This window comes from Anabas testudineus, chromosome 6 (assembly GCF_900324465.2).
Source record: "Anabas testudineus chromosome 6, fAnaTes1.2, whole genome shotgun sequence".
Classification (NCBI taxonomy): Eukaryota; Metazoa; Chordata; class Actinopteri; order Anabantiformes; family Anabantidae; genus Anabas; species Anabas testudineus.
This window is the reverse complement of record NC_046615.1, coordinates 417,743-436,211: the sequence shown is the minus strand read 5'-3', so window position 1 is coordinate 436,211 and position 18,469 is coordinate 417,743. Positions and strand designations below refer to the sequence as shown.

Sequence of the window (18,469 nt, the reverse complement as noted above, 5' to 3'; positions counted from 1 at the left end):
ATTTTAAATAAATGTTATTTACATCAAAGATTTACACTCGTATGCAATATATATATTTACAGTATGACAGTAGACGTCGACATTCGGATGGTGAACTTCATGTTAAGCAGTCCCACTGCTGATAAATGGGCTTCCATGTATTCCAACGGGGCGCCCCTCCTGGCCAATCACGGTGTCTGCAATAGCTTCGACACCACCCCCCAGCGGCCGCACACGCGCACTGAGATCCCAACTGCCATTTTGTGGCAGAGGCTACTCTGCTAAAGCGGTAGAGGGATTAAAACAAACTGCGAAGAGTTCTGCATTTCTTATAAGCTTGGTAAACTTTGTAGCAGACATTAGGTGCTTTCGACCGAGTTAAACAGGAGGATAAACACACTAAAACAGGTAAAGTATCACTACTTTTCTGACAAGGGGGAGTTTGCAGGATCTTTAATCGGCCTCTAGGTGTCACGATGGGGCTCTGGGTCCGGGCAGCTCGTCGGAGAGTGTTTGTCTCCCTCTATCGTTATTGAAAAAACCGTCAAAAAACGTTTAAATAACTGAAGTTGTAATTAATGTATACGCACCTGATGTATTTCACAGATATACTTGAAAATACCGTCGAGGATAAGTTACGATTACTTTGTCGATTTGGTTGAAGAGTTTAGGCCAAGGCGTCCATTTTCTCCCTTCTTTGTCTCTTGTCTTTTCAGCCTTGACGACATGGAAACTGGCGGGTTTAAGTTATCGCCCATGGCTAATGTTAGCTTAACGTAACGTCAAATATGTAACATTTTGGGACATTTAGGACATTCCGACTTGCACGATTAAAGTACAGAACTACAAAAGGGCGATCGCGTCGCGTTTTACTTAACATTGCAGCGTTGAACGGGATCTCTATGTTAAGAAATTGATGTCGGACTGGCTCTAGCTAGCCAGCTAGGCTTGCCCAGATTCAAGGCCCTTCCCCACCCAATGTCCCTGTTAACGTTACGTTTAAAAGCGTTGGAAGCGCTAGAAATCATCAAACATGACCAGAGCACTTCGTTTCATCACATTGGCACTTATTTGTCGCATGCACTGTTAGCTAGTGGAATTAAGGCCAGGCTTGTTAGTTGTTCTGGTAGCGAAGTAATGTAACCGGACTTAACAATTATACACACACGAAACTAACATTAAGGCCAATGCGGAAGGCAGAATGTCGAGGCTTTCACACAAAACGATCCTCTAACGTTATGACCAGCGGCCACTGTTTTTGATTGACCGAATATAACATTACGATTTGTGATTACCCAATACATGCCATATCCCATGATCAAGTGTTATGCTTCTCTTCTGTTTTCTGTCATTTTGCCGTGGTCGGAATTGGCAGTTGTTGTTGTTGCACCGGCCGCCCGCTTGTCTCTTATTCTAAGCCCACCTAGAGCCTCATAGCCACAGATATATATTAAGCAGAGAGCTCCCTCTACGACTGGGCTTGGAGAGCTACAAAAAATACGTCCATATAAATGCTGTGCAAGGAGGCGACAGCTGCCCTACTGGGTGCTCTACATCATTGCCTCGTGGTAAATTTGCTGTATCATAAGTCAAAGGGTCTCTGAAGGCCTACACCAGAGCCTCTACAACCACCACCTATTTAGCAACATAGAGTACATGAGAATCTGCAATCATGTTGGGCACTGTTACAGACATGACTATGTAGCTGTTACATTACTTGACAGTACACCTTATATGTATCAAGTAGTTTGTATTTGGTTCTCTAGGGCTTCAATCTGCTGTTTTTAAACAATTTGAGTAAATACAGTTACTACTGGACTAGAGCCCAATCACTGTTTGACAGAATATTAACGTAGGTTTGAAATAACCAGTACAGTCTTCTACGTGCAGACTACTTGTTGGAAAAGGGAGAATCAGTAATGGTTTAGCAATTTTTATTAGTTTGGTTAAGTGCCAATGTAGGATTTAAGCAAATGCACCTTTATTGCTAAACCTTACGGACCGTAAAGATTGCGGTAGTGTTGTTATGATGCAGGGTGCCAATCAGAATTAAGTAGACAGAGTCTAGCGGAGTTTTTCCATTGTCCTGTAAAAGTTTTCCCTTTGGTAGATTTTTCCGGTGAATGCATGTGAATAACAAAAAGCTGCACATTTTCTGAATGAGTGATGCCGCATAATTTTTACAGCCAGCAAAGTCCCTCCAAACTTCACTGAAAATGAAACTAACCCTGTTCAACACAAGCACTGGCCTAGTGGCTCAGTCACTTAAAAGTGTGTCGAGCAAGTCAAGTGGCCAGTCAATGGTTTCTTTGCTTGGTTTCCATCGTTGTTTTTTTTTTTTTTTTTTTATTTCAGTATATTTTGTGGCATTTGTGGGAATCATTAAAATTGTGTGTCCGCACTGAAATTGAGACTCTAATATTGCCAGTAAAAACAATACTTTTAGTTGTTATAGTGGAATAGTGTGTGATGATGCAACCTCTTTCCCCTCTTTCAGGTTTTCAGTTGGGTAGCAACCTGAGCTCTCAGGTAAGCTTGTGTCTTGAACATTTAACACCATCAGAGATATGTGGACTGTTACATACCCTGTGAAAGAGTTGGAAATATGTAATTGTGATAGTGTACTGTGTAACATGTCCCTCTTTCCCCAGGATGTCAGGGACAGTGAGGTAGCAGACAGTTGATTCAACAAAGCTCAGGGCATTCAGCAACAAAGAAAAAGGGAGATCATCTGTACAACATTGCAGCACTTATTATGAAAACAGTAATTTTTTCCTTGTTACTCCAGGTAACATTAGTAGGTCCCTCAACACAGATGTTCCTTCAACACCTTTTTACCAAACAAATAGGTCAAATGTTTGTGAAGGGTTGATGTGTTGTAAACGTATAGAACAGAAGTATAGAAATCTATGACTGTTGTTTATTCGTCCTCTGTTCCCCACTTCTCTTGGCTAGTTGAATGTCTTCTGCATTGGACAAACCTCTACAATGTAACCATCTAGTGCTTTGCGATATTTGAAACATTTGTGGCTGTGCCGGCTGTTGCTTTTTTCTTTTGGTAGTGTATTTCTTGTCTATATACAAGTGGCAATAAGTAGCTTAATACGTTTACTCAATGTATTTAGGTACAGTTTTGTTACTTTTACTGCTCTGCAGTTCAAAGGAAGATATTGTATATTTTACAGCATTACTGTCTTGGTAGATAGATGGACATCTGTGAAGTCATCTTGGTCATCCAAGTCAAAGTTATCCAAAAAAAATGCCTTCCAGTGGCAACTGGACTTGCTTTAATTTCTTGAAGATGTTTTGTCTTCATCAGTCTTTATCAGTTGCCTTTTGGGTGGAATATGAAAAATCTTCAATAACTTAAAACAAGTACAGTTCCCCCTGAACAGCATTTTTTGGAATAACATATGATTTACTGTTATGGATTCACCACCTGACCATTGTGTGTTGTGGTGCTTTCGGTGTATTTTGAAGCTACTGCTTTTGTAATTTTATGTAAAAACCTTATACCTCTTTTTGGGGTTAGAAATTGTCACTGGAGTTCCCAAAATGTGCCTTTTAATGCTAAAAAACGATGTAGATCATACCTGGAAGTTGAGTCATGGCAACTGGACTTCCTTCTTGTTAGGTCAAAGCGTCTCCAAAGATGTGGAGGCCTTGGACAAAACCTGTCTCCTATTTATCATGCTGTTTTAATCAATCCTATCAATCCCCAGAAAGGTTAGGCCCAATTCACACCTGCACCAGGTTGGACACACCTAATGGCCCACTTTAGGGGGTACGAGGGGTTGGCAGAGGAGTGACTGTTACATTCTTCACAACCTCCCCTTCTATTGTTTCACCTAAAACGAGCCTATTCAGGCCAGGGGTTAAGTGGAACCACCCTGGAGCCTAAACATGTGGTCTCTAACAAACTATCTTTAGACTGAAGAAGTTGGTAGTGAAACGTTCAGACCTAACGAAGAACCCCCTGACTAACCATGACTAAACTTCACCTGGATGTCTGGGAATCCTCAATGATGTGTAGATCATAGTGAGCAGCAAGTCTGAAAACATGCAGACCGGTCACGTCCCTCTCAAACATGAGCGGGTTTTATGAGGTTGAGCTTCCGTCTCTTAGTAGACATGTCTGTGATGTTTCAGGACCATGAATGAATAAAAAAACATACAAACAAACAAAGACAAAAAAACACTGACATGACAAATTACAACAAACTTAACTGTAGTTATAATCGTCAGATAAACATGCTACTTTAGCACAATACAATCCACTACTGCCATAAAATAGTTTTTAAAGTCTCACACAGTGTCTCTAGGACATCCTGAATGTCTATCCCAAAAATGTTCTTCTGCTCCACATTAGCGCCGTAGCATTACTGTGCAGCTAATGTGGCTAGATTTAACAAGCTAACACAGTAAATAAACAAGACAAAACACTCAGTGTTTGTAACAGTCAGTGTTTTTACACGCACTCAAGTGACTTTGTTACTAGAAATCCAAGTATACATGCAGCAAAATAGTTTTTTTTTCTGTTTTTTTCTGTCTTTTTTGGAATTTCACACATGCACACACATAAACTGCTTTGTACTCAGTCAGGATGGCTTTGTCAAAAGCAAATAAATCAGTTCAGATAATCAGAGGATGGGAGTGAGAAGAGAACCCTCTGTGTTCATCCATACATCAAACAAGGGAGCACTGTCTGGGTTGTTGTGTGCATTTTTTGGGCCTAGCCTGAGTAGGGTATGTGCCCCTGAGACTCTAACTCTCAAAATGATGTCTTTTACAAGATGAAGAAAGAAGTGGATTTTGCATAATATAATATTTTATAAGTAATATTTCTAATTAATGAATTTCACCTCCCACATTAACAAACCGTAAAGTCCTTAACTTAGCCATAGCCCAACCGAGAATGAGGGCTTTGAGCTGGGGACTAGAGCAGGTGAACAAAATGAACACATATTCTCACTGATCCACTGCACTCTAGTGCAAGACGTGAACAAACATGCTTGTAACTATGATTGGCATATAATTAGTTATATTGGGGTGATTCCTGTCTACAGCCAGTCGATTGGTGCATGACTACTGTTTTGTGTTGAACTCCAGGGAATATTTGCATATTCTTCACTGTGTAAGATTGATTATCTCTGACAAGCAGGCTTCTAGTGGATGGCTTAAAATGCGTTGAGGTTATTTAACACACTATTAAATGTTTCTTTCTACAACACCAAATTGTAGTTTCGACCCAACATGGACGGAGGGCCAACAGAAGGTGTGGGGGTGGTGGAAGTCCCCACCAAAGACTTTCGCTCCATCCAGGCTGTTCACAGTCAGGACGCCATGGTTGCTGATCTCCTTCAGCAAGCAGCAGAAGCTGGAGGTGTAGTAGAGGAACAAGATGGAAATATCCTGGAACAAGGTTTTTATTATTATTCCACATTCAAATGGTTAAAAGAGCACAGAACTTTACAGGTCATCAAATGTTTTATTTACAAGCAATGTTGTGTTTCAGGTCATGGGACAGGAATGGTAGCAACCACCCAGGCACAGCAGCAACTGATCAGTGCTGGTGTTGGGGTGGGTGTGGAAGGTGGAGCAGGGGTTGAAATGATGGTTATGGACTCACTAGATCCTACTTTGTTGCAGATGAAGACTGAGGTAAGTTCACTGTAGCTTTGAATTTGTACTTGGAGTGAGGATTGTGCAGATATTACTCAAGTTGTAGAAATGACATCAGCAGTCGTGTATACCAGTGTGTTTCTTCACACTGAAAACTTTTATCTGACACTGCTTAAAGTAAAGCTGATTTCTAGGTTATAGATGGTGCAGTAGGAGGATCATCAGCAACTGTGGGTGTTGTTGGAGGTGTAGCAGGTGCTGCACATCAAGCAACTGTAACAACAGTGGACCAGACTCAGATCATCACACTGCAGGCATGTGTCATGTGGTCTTTCGAAGTAACCTCACATAGCAGCATCATTTAGTGATATTTTATTCTTTTATAGTGGATGCTGGATTCTGTAACCAATCAGATGTTTTATAAATACTCAGAAGTAATTCATATGTCTTAATACATGTCCTGTAGATTTCCCAAACCTGCAGTTTCTCTTTGTCCTCAGGTGGTAAACATGGAAGAGCAGGCAGCTTTGGGCCTGGGTGAGCTCCAACTGGTCCAGGTGCCTGTTTCTGCCACCACTGTTGAGGCTCTGCAGCAAGGCACCTTTGTAGACACCACTGCTATACCAAAGGACGGAGATCCAGTAATATGCCACACACTACCGCTGCCCGAGGGCTTTCAGGTACATATACATGCTCATTGGTCAGGCTTTAACTTAGGCATATAACTCGAATGTGTGACTACATCATTTAGCAGTTATCAGCTGTGTCACTCAAATATGGTTATTTATATCAAATTGAGATTAGCTGACTAAAATTTTGCATTTAATGTATAGGTTGTTAAGGTTGGTGCTAATGGGGAGGTGGAAACAGTGGAGCAGGAAGAGGAGGGAGGAGAAGCCCATGCTGAAGAGGAGGAAGATGAGGATGTGGGGAACCAGCTGCTGGAGGAAGTTGAAGATGAGCCCATTCAACCTGCAAATGATGATCCAAACTGGACAAAAGACCCAGACTATCAACCTCCAACTGGAGCATTAAAGAAGACCAAAAAGGTAAAGTAGTTTTGGGAATGGAAGGCTCTTATCTTATCTTGACAGGTGATATAAATAATGAAAATGATAAATTGTTAGCAGTTGATGATAGGCTCTAATGACTTGCTGTTTGTCCAGGGTAAGAAGAGTCGTCTGCGTTATGCTGAAGGAGATAAGGACATGGATGTTAGTGTCTATGACTTTGAAGAAGAACAGCAAGAGGGTCTTCTGTCTGAGGTCAATGCTGAAAAAGTGGTGGGCAACATGAAACCACCCAAACCCACGAAGATCAAGAAGAAGGGTGAGACACTGCTGTATAATGAGGTTGACATTGTGGAGCCACTTGTTGTGTTTGTAATGTTTTAAAAAGAAATTAACGAGTCACGTTGGTCCTAACCACAGCAGAAATACAGATATTTAATCTATAGTCCCTTTTCTGACAAATTTTAATATTTACAAACTCAAATCTGTATTGCAGAATATATGACAGTTACGTGTGTCAGATTAGGGTGTAAATTGGAGAGTAAAGATGGACCTGATTTGTCGCTGTCCACAGCCCACTGCCTACAGAAATAGACAGTGATGTGTGTAAGCTTGTGTTGTTGTTTTTTTTATTTTTTTCACCACGGCAGAGTTGAGTGGGCAGAAAGTAATAAAACCCACAAATAATTCAGGTCAGTTTTGTTAGGTAGTAATGCAATATTCTTGCCTATGACTTTTAAGTGGATTTGTATTGTGGTCAAACAGTTACATTATTTTGTTGTCTTTTATGAAAATCAGTTTGAAGACCAGCATGATTACTATTCGTTTTACATGTGCAGAGTACTTATTTATGCTGCAGATGTAATTTGTAGTATGTACATATATATAGTATATACATATGTATGTACATATGTGTTGTATGTTCAGATACCTACTGTTGTGTGATGCAGTTTTATTAAATGTTAGGTGTGAAGAAGACATTTCAATGTGAGTTGTGCAGCTACACGTGCCCACGACGTTCCAACCTGGACAGACACATGAAGAGCCATACTGATGAGAGACCTCACAAATGTCATTTGTGTGGAAGAGCTTTCAGGACAGTCACCCTGCTAAGAAACCATCTCAATACACACACAGGTATACAGTTACGCGCATCCTAAATGAAATAAAAATACACTAAAAAGAAAAAGTTGCAGTGAAAGAGGAGACTGAAGAATTTTTTGTTGTTGTTTGTTTTTATTTTTTTGGCAATGCAACAATTTCCTAAAAAGTGTTTGTTTTTGCTTGCTTGTTCAGGAACTCGTCCACATAAATGCACAGACTGTGATATGGCTTTTGTGACCAGTGGAGAGCTAGTTCGTCACCGTCGCTACAAACATACTCACGAGAAACCTTTTAAATGCTCTATGTGTGACTATGCTAGTGTGGAGGTAAGACAAGCTTCTGTCTGCATTATGTTCTTTTTAAAGTTTAGCTCAAAGACTAAATCTACATCCACATCCACTTATCCAGGAATGAACAAGAGTAAAGAATAAATTGACAGTACTTTAACTAACAGCTTTGGAGGAAGGAATTTAAATTACATGTGCCGAACTGGTTAATCAAATCTTCAATTCAGGAAAAAAAAGTTAAAGTCTACTTTATTGTCAATTTTACTACATGTAGAGTACATACAGAGAATTGAAATTGCAATTCCTCTCATACCCCTGGTAAAATTTTAACACAGTAGCTTCAGTTACAGATGACATACAAAAATACTGTTCTATTGTATTGCTCTGCGATGTAACTGTACATTTTTGTATTTATGTAGGTTAGCAAATTAAAGCGTCACATTCGTTCCCACACCGGTGAACGCCCATTCCAGTGCAGTCTTTGCAGCTATGCAAGCAGAGACACATACAAGCTGAAGAGACACATGAGGACGCACTCAGGTAAAAATGACTTATAATCTACTCTTCTGCATGTATAAGATGGTCCAAGAGGACAAAGTGACCTATCAATTTGAACTATTTATTTTCCAAAACTATAGTTTTCATTTGTTTTAAATTAAATGAGTCAAAATCTTTAAATTTTGGATGATTTATACATTCTTTAGCCTAAGGGTTTTTGTTATCTTTTATAATCGTTTATAATTCTAATAAATTTGAAACATTGGGAATATTAACAGTGATATTCCTCTTCACAGGAGAGAAACCTTATGAGTGTTACATATGCCATGCCCGATTCACCCAGAGTGGAACCATGAAGATGCACATTCTACAGAAACACACAGAGAATGTCGCCAAATTCCATTGTCCACACTGTGATACTGTCATAGCGCGCAAGAGCGATTTGGGTAATGCACAGACACGGTTACTTTGTCATTTTCTTCCATTCCCAAGCTTTGTTTTCATTTGGTTACTCTATGCATCTCTAGGGGTCCATCTTCGTAAGCAGCATTCGTTTATTGAGACTGGCAAGAAGTGTCGTTACTGCGATGCCGTCTTCCATGAGCGCTATGCTCTGATCCAACATCAAAAGTCCCATAAGAATGAGAAGAGGTTCAAATGTGACATGTGTGACTACTGCTGTCGCCAGGTCTGTGCTCACAAATAACATTGTGTACTGATATGTATGGTTACCACACATTGAAGCAAGGAGTTATCACCTTTATCATGTTAGATGGTAGAAGTTATACTGTTTTTCTGTATGCGTGAAATGTTTACCTGCTTTTGGAACAAGAAGAAAAGCTTTATTAGAGTCATTAGGTATCAGCATTCATTGTCTGTAGATCATGAACATATAAAATGACATTTGTCCTGTTGATGTTTTTGACAGTTTAACTTTGCCATCCATAGGGCCTTGCAAATATATTTGGAACCGATATATAGCATGGGCTTTGTAAATGTGATGTGTCCCATAATGCTCTGTCCAGGAACGTCACATGGTGATGCATCGTCGAACCCACACAGGAGAAAAACCATACGCCTGCAGCCAGTGTGAGAAGACCTTCAGACAGAAGCAGCTGCTTGACATGCACTTCAAACGCTACCATGACCCCAACTTTGTTCCCACAGTATTTGTCTGCCCCAAGTGTAGCAAAACCTTCACTCGGAGGGTATGGGCACTTCTCTTTGTAGCTTTCAGACACCTTAAATGAACTGTTACAGTGTTTGAACTAAGACTCACACATTATACATTATATTATAAATATACATGTGTTCTTGTAGAACACAATGGCTCGCCACGCTGAGAACTGCAGCGGTGAGGTGGAAGATACAGAAAATGGAGCTCCTATCCCAAAGAAAGGGAAGAGAGGAAGAAAGAGGAAGATGAGGAGCAGAAGAGATGACGATGACAGTGGTGAAAATTTCACTTATGACTGTATGCCTTACCCCTTTTCGACCTACACTGATTTGGTGCTAGTTCTGGGCTGGTGCTGGTTCAAACTTGGTTCAACTTGAAAACAGTCTAAGAACCAGAACCATCCCTAACACTAGCTGAGTGGAAAAGGGGTATATGATACTCAGCTGTGATTAGTTTATATGACATCTAACTGTTTTATATCTGCATCGTTCAGAGGAGGATCACGCTGAACTGGATGATGAAGAGGAGGGTGATGGTGAGGAAGAATCACTGCTACAGGAAGAAGATGAGTCAGAAAGCATGGAACTGGACCAGGCCCCTGCTGCCATCCCTGTACCAGCCCCCGATGAGCCACCAGTCAAGAGGAAGCGAGGGCGACCTCCAAAGAACACCCCCAAGCCTCCAACACCCAGCAAGTCAGTCAAGGTGACTGCAAAGACATCTGGTGAGGACACTTTCAAGAAATTCACTTGACTGAACAGTAGTTAAAGTGTTCTGTCAGGATATCGCATGTATACTTTAGGTACTTTAAATGTGTATACACTACAGCTAACAAATTTATAATAATCTATGTTTATTGTGATTGCATGGTAAGACTGCTCCAGTGACAGTTTGACAAAAATTTACAGTGTTTTTCTTTTCCTGAACAAAATGAGTTTTATCAGCAAACAACTTTCAGAAATGTCAGTGACAGATGTTATTGCATGTTAGAGAATAGATACACTACAGTCCTCAGTTCAGGTGTACACATTGTAAATGGTAAATGGTCTGCACTTTTCTACCTAGCTGGTACTCAAAGCGCTTTACACTGCGTGTCATTAACCCATTCACACACAGAAGCACACACACATTCACACACCGATGGCAGAGCTGCTATGCAGCTGACCTGACTCACCAGGGGCAACTTGGGACTCAGTATCTTGCCCAAGGACACTTTGTCATGTGACAGGGCAGCCAGGAATCGAACCACCAATCCTGTGATTGGCAGACAACTGCTCTACCTATTGAGGCAGTTAATTTGAGGCATTAACCTTGCTTGTTTGTTTTAGGTGGTAGGTGTCAGAACAGAAGAAGTATAAATCATGCATGTGTTTCGGATGAACATAGCAAAATAGTAAAAATTGTGTCACTTATGGACCTCACTTTTAATTTTATTGAGTCTGATTTATTATTATTTTTCTCCCCCTGCGCTACGTGTTATTCCTATAACTTCTGATTACAGCACTAAAGTTTGTCATTGTGCTTCTAGCTGCTGCCATCATTCAGGTGGAGGATGAGAGCACTGGAGCAGTGGAGAACATTATTGTGAAGAAGGAGGAGGCCGACACTTCTACAGCAACTTCTCTGGAGCAGGGAGTGGCCCTGACAGTGGAGGGGGTGGGGCTAGATGGGGACGGGGTAGAGACTGTTGAGTTGGCTGTGAACGAGGAAACGGCAACTGCTTCTGCCAACGGGGATCTGACACCAGAGATGATTCTTAGCATGATGGACCGGTGAACACAGCATTCAGCCACACAAATGTAGCCGGACTACGTCCAAAATTGGCAAACATACATTACCATTTCCGCATTCTTGCCCTTCACCTCATCTGTGTGTTTTTAATGGCAGTGTTTTTGCTACTGTTGAAATGGCAGCAAAAACGGTGACAGCTGAAACAACCATACAGAAAGAAGGGAAGCTGCATGTAAATACTACTACTGTTACTATAACTTCATATCCATGCATATCAACCTGCATACTGATGTTTGTGGGTCACACAAGCACACACACATGCAATACCAGATCACACAGTACACACCTATATTACCTCCCACATCATATATAGTTATCAACAGTTTGCTCTCTGCTATTAAGTGTTTTTTTTTCTTTAGTGTGAATGTCTATGAATTCTGTTTTTTGCTACTTGTTTGTACCCAAAACCACATCCTGTGTCAGTCCCTGCCCACATACCTTGCAGTTATGTTCTGCCAAAAACGTCTCTCCTTTTTGTGTCTAGCTCTACCACAAAGATGCATTTGATCTTAATTTTGATTTAGATTTTCTGCTGCCCTACTAGTTTTGCAACTAAGCCAGTTTTGCAAATTCCAGGTCTTAACTTTTGTGTGTGTATATTTAGATCTAACTGTAGTTTTCCTAATGAAGATTTAGTATGGTCCTTTTGCCTCTGAGATACCACTTGCTCTCAGTAATATGGTCTATATGTTTTCATTGTCCATGGTGTGATGTTATTAGTTGGCTGTTTGGACATAAAAACAAAGGCTTACAAAAGAAAGTTAACAGAATAAACCTATAAACATGGGCAAATGGACAGAGGAAGATAGTTTCAGTTTAACTTAAGACTTTTAGATAATCAGAATAATGCCCACATTGCCGTCCCTATTGGAAACCTGCCCTCAGCGCATATAAATTAAATATTTGAGGTAGCAGTCTATTAGTTTCCAGAAACCAAGTTAGTCAGCTATTTCCTGTTTTTCTCATCACTGCTGGAAGATATTTGTCATCATTAAAATGCCTCTTCCTTCTAGTTAAAGGAAAGAGCACATGGTTTACTCTTACATAAACAGAATGACCCCTGATGGTTGGTGAAAATACAGATAATCCTGATTTGTAAAATGTTGTATTTTAGTTATGATCGTGAACATTCCAAATATTTCAGTTAACATGGAATTATGTCTAGTATCAGTCACTCTTTATTATCCACTTAAATGTAGTCATGTGCAAGTTCATACTCTGCTTGAAAATGTTATGAGAGATCAGATTGTCACCTCCCTCGCCTACGATAATCATTAACCACCAGTTGTGAAAGGTGGTTTTTTTTTATGTAAATATGCATTTTAAATCCCTAAATGGAATCTTTTGCTGTTTTTTGGGATACGCCAGTTAAAAGACATTCATGTCATACCGGGATCAGACAAAGGTAGTTTGCAAATTGCCCTGTCAATCCTGGTTTCCTTACCAAGTTGAGCCCCTTTTAACCAACCAAACCAATCTGAACTATTTTGATACTGTTACTCTTTGCTTTCTGTCCATTTTCGGCTGCCACAGGGTGTCTGTACTAGTTGGTTCAGTTCATAGCTGATAGTAAGATATGTCCTCAATTTAAGGCCTCTACGATCTCTCCAAAGCAGTTATCTCTAATTCTCATTTACAAAAGCCCAGTATAAAAATTGCTTGTGTAAAGAGAGAACAAAAAGGAATCTTCATGGTCCAAATAGTTTATTTGTCATTATGAAGATCTTCATTGTTAGAGCAGGTGTGAAACTTACGTCACTTTCACAATGACAGTTTGCTCACAGGTAATATTATGTGGCCTTCATTTTGTTACAGCAAGACCTTTTGTTAGTAGAACAATCTCCCCTGTAACATAACATCGGTAAGATGCCCAGTGTCATTAAATACCAGGGTGTGATCACAGAGATATATTAGTGCCAAGGTACTGATGGGCAGAAATCAGTATTCAAACATAAAAGTGACACTGTAACATAAGTGAGAATCATTGAGAAACATCCATTCTGTGACTGTGATGCTGTGGGAGAAAAAAGCTCTTTAATCTATCATGTTTTTTTTTTTTTTCTGCCGATAGATGGATGGAAAAATGACTGGCCATTGTCATAACGATGGCATTGTTTATGCATTACTTGTTTGAAGACATACTTTAACAGTTTAAAGATTTAGAGTTTTAAACACATCCCTGTTTTAAGACCAAGAAAACAGATGAAAGTTGTCATTTGTGAAGCCTATACATTGTACAGCTGATGGGAAAAATAAAATCATCCTGATGGGCCTATGACTGCATTATTTTCTTAGCCACACAGTTGTGTAAATGAGCACAATTATTGGGACATGACTGGCTGGTGTTACTTGTAAATGCAATACCTCAGGACTGCCTTAAGGGGATGTCTTAAGATTTGGCTCATATATCCACTTAGGGGTCGCATGATGTTGTGGTGGTGGCAGAACCTCACAGCTACAAGGACCTTGATTCAAATCTGATCACTGATTTCCTTTGGATATTTGTCTCTAATTAACTGGTGAATCTAAATTGTGTCAGTGTGAGTGTGTTTGGTTTTCTGTCTCTATACTTCAGCATTGTGATAGGCTTGCAACCTGCCTCTTGCTTAATAAAAGCTGTGGCTTCAACACCCCGTGACCCTTTACAGGAAAAGCAATTAGAATAATTTATGGATGGACATGAGCCTGGACTCAAGGATAAACGGATAAGATTTCAGTGGTCAAAGGTAACTGTGACCCCACAACTGTCCAGTTCTCAAAAAAAAAAAATCTCTGGAGCAAGCTGAGTTACCTGTAGGAATCCACCTCACTTGTGGTGAAGTGTGATGGGGGTAGCATCATGCGAAAGGGTTACATCTCAGCAGCAGAGACAGTGAGACTGTTAATTGTTGAAACATAATGGAGAAACAGTGAAGGAAGCCAAACACAGAGAGGACATTAAAAAAAAAACCTCCTCCAGTATGTACAGCCTGACACTGCTGTACCACCTTTCGGACCAACAGTGACTTTAAGGATACAGCCAAGACAACACTGAAGTGGTTGCAAGACTAGTCTCTGGCTGTCCTTGAATGGCCCAACCAAAGCCCAAAACTCACAGAACATTTGTGGAGAGGCCTAAAGATGACAGTTCACAGACACCTCCCATCCAATCTAATGGAGCTTTAGAAGATCATGCAGTAAGAATTGATTTCCTTTTGACCAAATTACTTCAGTGAGTGGAGCCAATCAAATGCTTTGGTGCCCCCATGTGGTTAGAGGTTAGTTAAGCAGCGTTGTTCTGGCTGTGCATGCACCACAATAATGTCTGCAAATTAAACAACACTTGTTAGTCTCATATGTGCTTGCCTGCATTTTTTCTTCTCCAGCATGAACCACTTAAAAATTGTATATTATGACATGTCAAAATCTAACAGTCAGAAGCTCAACTATGTGAAACTGCAGACTTCCTGAATGTGGTGTGTTTTTCAGTGTGGGAGGTTAGATGAAGTTCCTGCCTCCTCAATCTTCTCTACTTTTGCTGAAATAATGACTCAAAATGTGGAACAGGATGTGTGTGTTGATGTTCATGAAAAAAAAAGTGTGCACAGTAAGCAAGAAAAGGTGACGTGCATGTGTGCATGAGTGGAAAACAGAAAATGGGTAATATGCAGACATGCGTTCGTAAAAAGAAATCTGATTGTGGTGGTTTGTGTGTGTGTGTTTTTGCACACATTTTGTATTTTCATCCTCCATTCTCTCATTTCCGCTGCCACATAGCAGACCTCCTTGCCTGTACTGGAAGATTTAAACTGCTCTGTATTTATATCGTCTTATTCCAGTAGGACAGATCTTCTTATCCTTTTGTAATGGAAAACTGGAGGAGTAGATGATCCTAGCTTGTCCATCTTTCCATACCAACAGTTATTGAAGTTTACATTATGGACTCAGTCTCTCAGAACCTGCAAGGTAAGATGAACCAACTTCAGCAGCCAGATCAGTGTTTATCTTAGTGACAGTCCTACATAATACCAGTCACTGGATGTAAAACAATTGTGTTTTGTGTGTGTTGTTTTACCCATGTACTACAGAAAAAGAAAGTTGTTTAGTTATTTAAACTGTTCAATAGTTTATGCTTACAAACTTTGGAGGCTTTAGTTTTTGATCTTTTGTACCACATTATACTGAAAGTTGATTCTAATACTTCAGCCACCAGTATATAGGTGAGAGTAGGCATGAGCAGTGTTCTATTATGTACAGTATTAGAAGTTCTTATGAAGATGTTAAAGTTTTACTAAAGTGGGATTTATTATGTGTTTGTAGAGTCTACTTCCAGCAGTTAACGGGAAGAGTTATGCAGATACACGAAACACATACAGTATTACACTTAGAATGCAACTGTAAGTTTGTATCATATTTATTATATGTTTAGTTACTGCTTTCCAATGAAAGCACACAGATTGTAACAGTCATTAAGGCGTTTACTTTCAGTTTTAACTTACAGAAAATAAAGCTGCCTTGGCTTGATTGTCACTAAATTACCAGAACAACAGATACACTAACCTTCAAAGTATTCGGAGAGTGAAGCCAGGCTACAGGCTTTTTGGTTGTTTTGTCTCTAATCAGCTCTTCCTCTCTTTGAGGCTTACCACTTTCTTACTAGCATCAAACTCAGGTACATCTTCCATCCATCCATTTTGTCACTACATGAGCAGACCCCTGAGTACTACTGCCAAATATGTAAAGGCAACTCCATTTTAGCTTTTGCTCAGAATTAGCAAATGGAAAACTCTAGTCATTCTTTGGGGTTTCCCATTCTGACTCTGCTGACCTGTCATCACTGAAATCTCATGAAAATACAGTTTAACACTAATACTACACCTAATACTAATACATTTGTTCATTGTTAGATTATGCAACTGAATCTGCAAAAAGATTAAGGACATTAGCTAAACAGAGAACTGAAGATGTTGGAAATGAGTTTTAGCTATGTGACACAGCCTATGGTTAACAGTGATCCGCTTTGTGACCCTGTATGCAGATCAGATCTCAAAGTTGCTGAAGCCTCACAGAGTGTGTCTGGTGATACCTGTTGTGGTGAACCATTCCAGTCTCTCATATGGGAAATCGGCCAATAGGTTTGTGGTGAGTGACAGTCCAATTTAGAGTTGGAAAGCTGCAGTTACAGACCAGCTATGACTCATAATGAGAAACAGCATAGATACTGTATTCTTCTTATTTTTCTTGACATGAAGGAAAGCACCACAGGATCCTGCCTGCTTTTTCAATTTTACAGGGTGCTACACTCATGTGAACTGTGTGATGTGTTTGTGTATTACGTTAGATAAATAGATAAGAGATAGGTGTTTGTGATTGCAAAGAACTTGTGCAAAATGTTGTATTATGGCCCCCTTCTGTTTGATTAGTATTATACCTCACAGTGTACATGTTATGAGTGAGACAAAGTTGTATCAGACACACAGACTGGGCATACATTCTGGATGTCTCAGATCCTCAGGTCACTAGCACGCTTACTGTGCGTCAATTGCTCTTAATATTTTCTTTATATTTGTCCAGAAATATGCAGATCTACACAATGATCAACATGTAAAGGTGACATGATCTGACTTGTTAAGGTTCCCAGTCTCAAATCAAATAAAAAAACCCACAAAGTCCACATACTAATAACCCTGGTACAATTTTGTTTGTCAAATCCAACATGCATTAACAAGGTGTTTGAGGGGACTATGGTTCTTTTCGGGTCCATGTCCAATGTCTTGTGTCTCTCTTAGTCATGTCTCTCTTTTTTAGGTACTGAGCCTATGGAGAGGTTACCTGGTTACAGACAAGCAACCTATCAGGGTAAATCGAAAGTCAAAATGTTACATTACATTAAAGACTCGTTTTCTGGACTTTCTTTGACTTTTCTCTTCTTTTTATGTGATATATTTAGTAGTTTAACATATTGACCCTTAAACGATGAAGGCCTGTAAGCAGACACTGTTTTACCATATGGTTAAACATTTTTTTTTTTTAATGATTATAAAACCATGGTTTTGATTTCTGTGCTGATTTTTTTATTTGATTTTTTTTTGTGCGTATGTGTCTACATGTACAGGTGGAGAGCACATTTAGCTACCTGGAGATTTGCTCAATCAACATTCAAAGTCTCACGCAGGTACAGAACTGGTCAGAACAGGTTAAGCTCTATGGGTTTTTACAGAGAGTAAACATCATACATGTGTGACTTATGTCTTATGTGTGTTTCAGATTGTGTTGGAGACAGACAGACAGACTCTGTCTTTCAGTGTATTGCATATTGACGATCTTGACGCTATGGTTAGTCACATGACTGCCTCATTAAAGAGGATCTTTCCTGATTCATCTCCAGGGTGGGTCTCACGCCACAGCCTGTACATGTCTGTTCATGTCTACTGTAATGATTAATAAGTAATTCTTAGCTCACTTTACACACAGTGTACAAAGGGTTGACAAAGAAAAATAAATCCACAACATGCTGTCTGTGTTATGGGAAAATGTCAGTGTTGTTCTACCACGAGTCTCCAGAACAGCCTCAGGCTTATTAAAGATAGTCTAAGTGTGTGGATCTCTACTGAGTGAACAGCATTTAGGTCCTCATTAAGTAAGATCCCAAATAGCGAATTCTAAAGTCTTGAAAATTATGTGTTCCTTTTGTTTGCTTTTTGTGGGTGATCTACCAACATAGAATTAGATTGTCAATAGGTGCAAACATGGTGGAGGTGGCCAACATTTTGAGTGTTTCATGGTGTTGATCATAAAGAGTGTGGAGAATGACCAGTGTAAATACAAGAGGAAATTCAGTCCAGAGGAATAGTTGGTGTTAGTGGGAGAGGCTAATAATCACTTTGATGAGTTACAGCAATAAAATCTCAGTATTACGGGAAAAAGAGTTATGGAAGAGTTATGGAAAAATTGCTCCTATAACCTTTGAAACCAGCAACCCATCAAAGCCATGTTTGGTGGGGGCCATAACGCACATGTGC

General features: G+C 39.8%; 2 protein-coding genes across 9 annotated transcripts in view; both read left to right on the top strand.

Annotated features, from left to right (window-relative positions):
* The first annotated feature begins 82 nt into the window (after positions 1-82).
* Positions 83-13,743, top strand: ctcf (CCCTC-binding factor (zinc finger protein)). The gene is made up of 17 exons (XM_026365541.1): positions 83-387; positions 2,477-2,508; positions 5,221-5,401; positions 5,495-5,640; positions 5,796-5,915; positions 6,102-6,281; positions 6,435-6,650; positions 6,768-6,930; positions 7,578-7,748; positions 7,908-8,041; positions 8,422-8,542; positions 8,797-8,946; positions 9,028-9,188; positions 9,526-9,708; positions 9,821-9,953; positions 10,171-10,401; positions 11,206-13,743. Exons 3-17 carry the CDS (start codon positions 5,233-5,235, stop codon positions 11,451-11,453), a joined length of 2,526 nt encoding a protein of 841 aa, XP_026221326.1. The 5' UTR covers positions 83-387; positions 2,477-2,508; positions 5,221-5,232; the 3' UTR covers positions 11,454-13,743.
* A 1,305-nt stretch (positions 13,744-15,048) lies between these two features.
* Positions 15,049-18,469, top strand: part of carmil2 (capping protein regulator and myosin 1 linker 2) — a 68,312-nt gene continuing 64,891 nt past the window's right edge. For 5 of the 8 annotated variants that reach the window (XM_026366516.1, XM_026366513.1, XM_026366518.1 and 2 more), the window contains exons 1-6: positions 15,163-15,413; positions 15,768-15,844; positions 16,486-16,589; positions 17,256-17,306; positions 17,563-17,622; positions 17,715-17,836. In XM_026366516.1, coding sequence (XP_026222301.1) covers positions 15,799-15,844; positions 16,486-16,589; positions 17,256-17,306; positions 17,563-17,622; positions 17,715-17,836 — 383 coding nt within the window. In that variant the 5' untranslated portion in view covers positions 15,163-15,413; positions 15,768-15,798. The other 3 variants (XM_026366512.1, XM_026366515.1, XM_026366514.1) reach the window with 3 other exon arrangements.

Coding starts and splice junctions, on each gene's coding strand:
- ctcf (XM_026365541.1), top strand. CDS start 5,233: ATGGACGGAGGGCCAACAGAAGGTGTGGGGGTGGTGGAAGTCCCCACC. Junction 6,931..7,577: donor CACGAAGATCAAGAAGAAGG/GTGAGACACTGC, acceptor ATTAAATGTTAG/GTGTGAAGAAGACATTTCAA. Junction 7,749..7,907: donor CCATCTCAATACACACACAG/GTATACAGTTAC, acceptor TTGCTTGTTCAG/GAACTCGTCCACATAAATGC.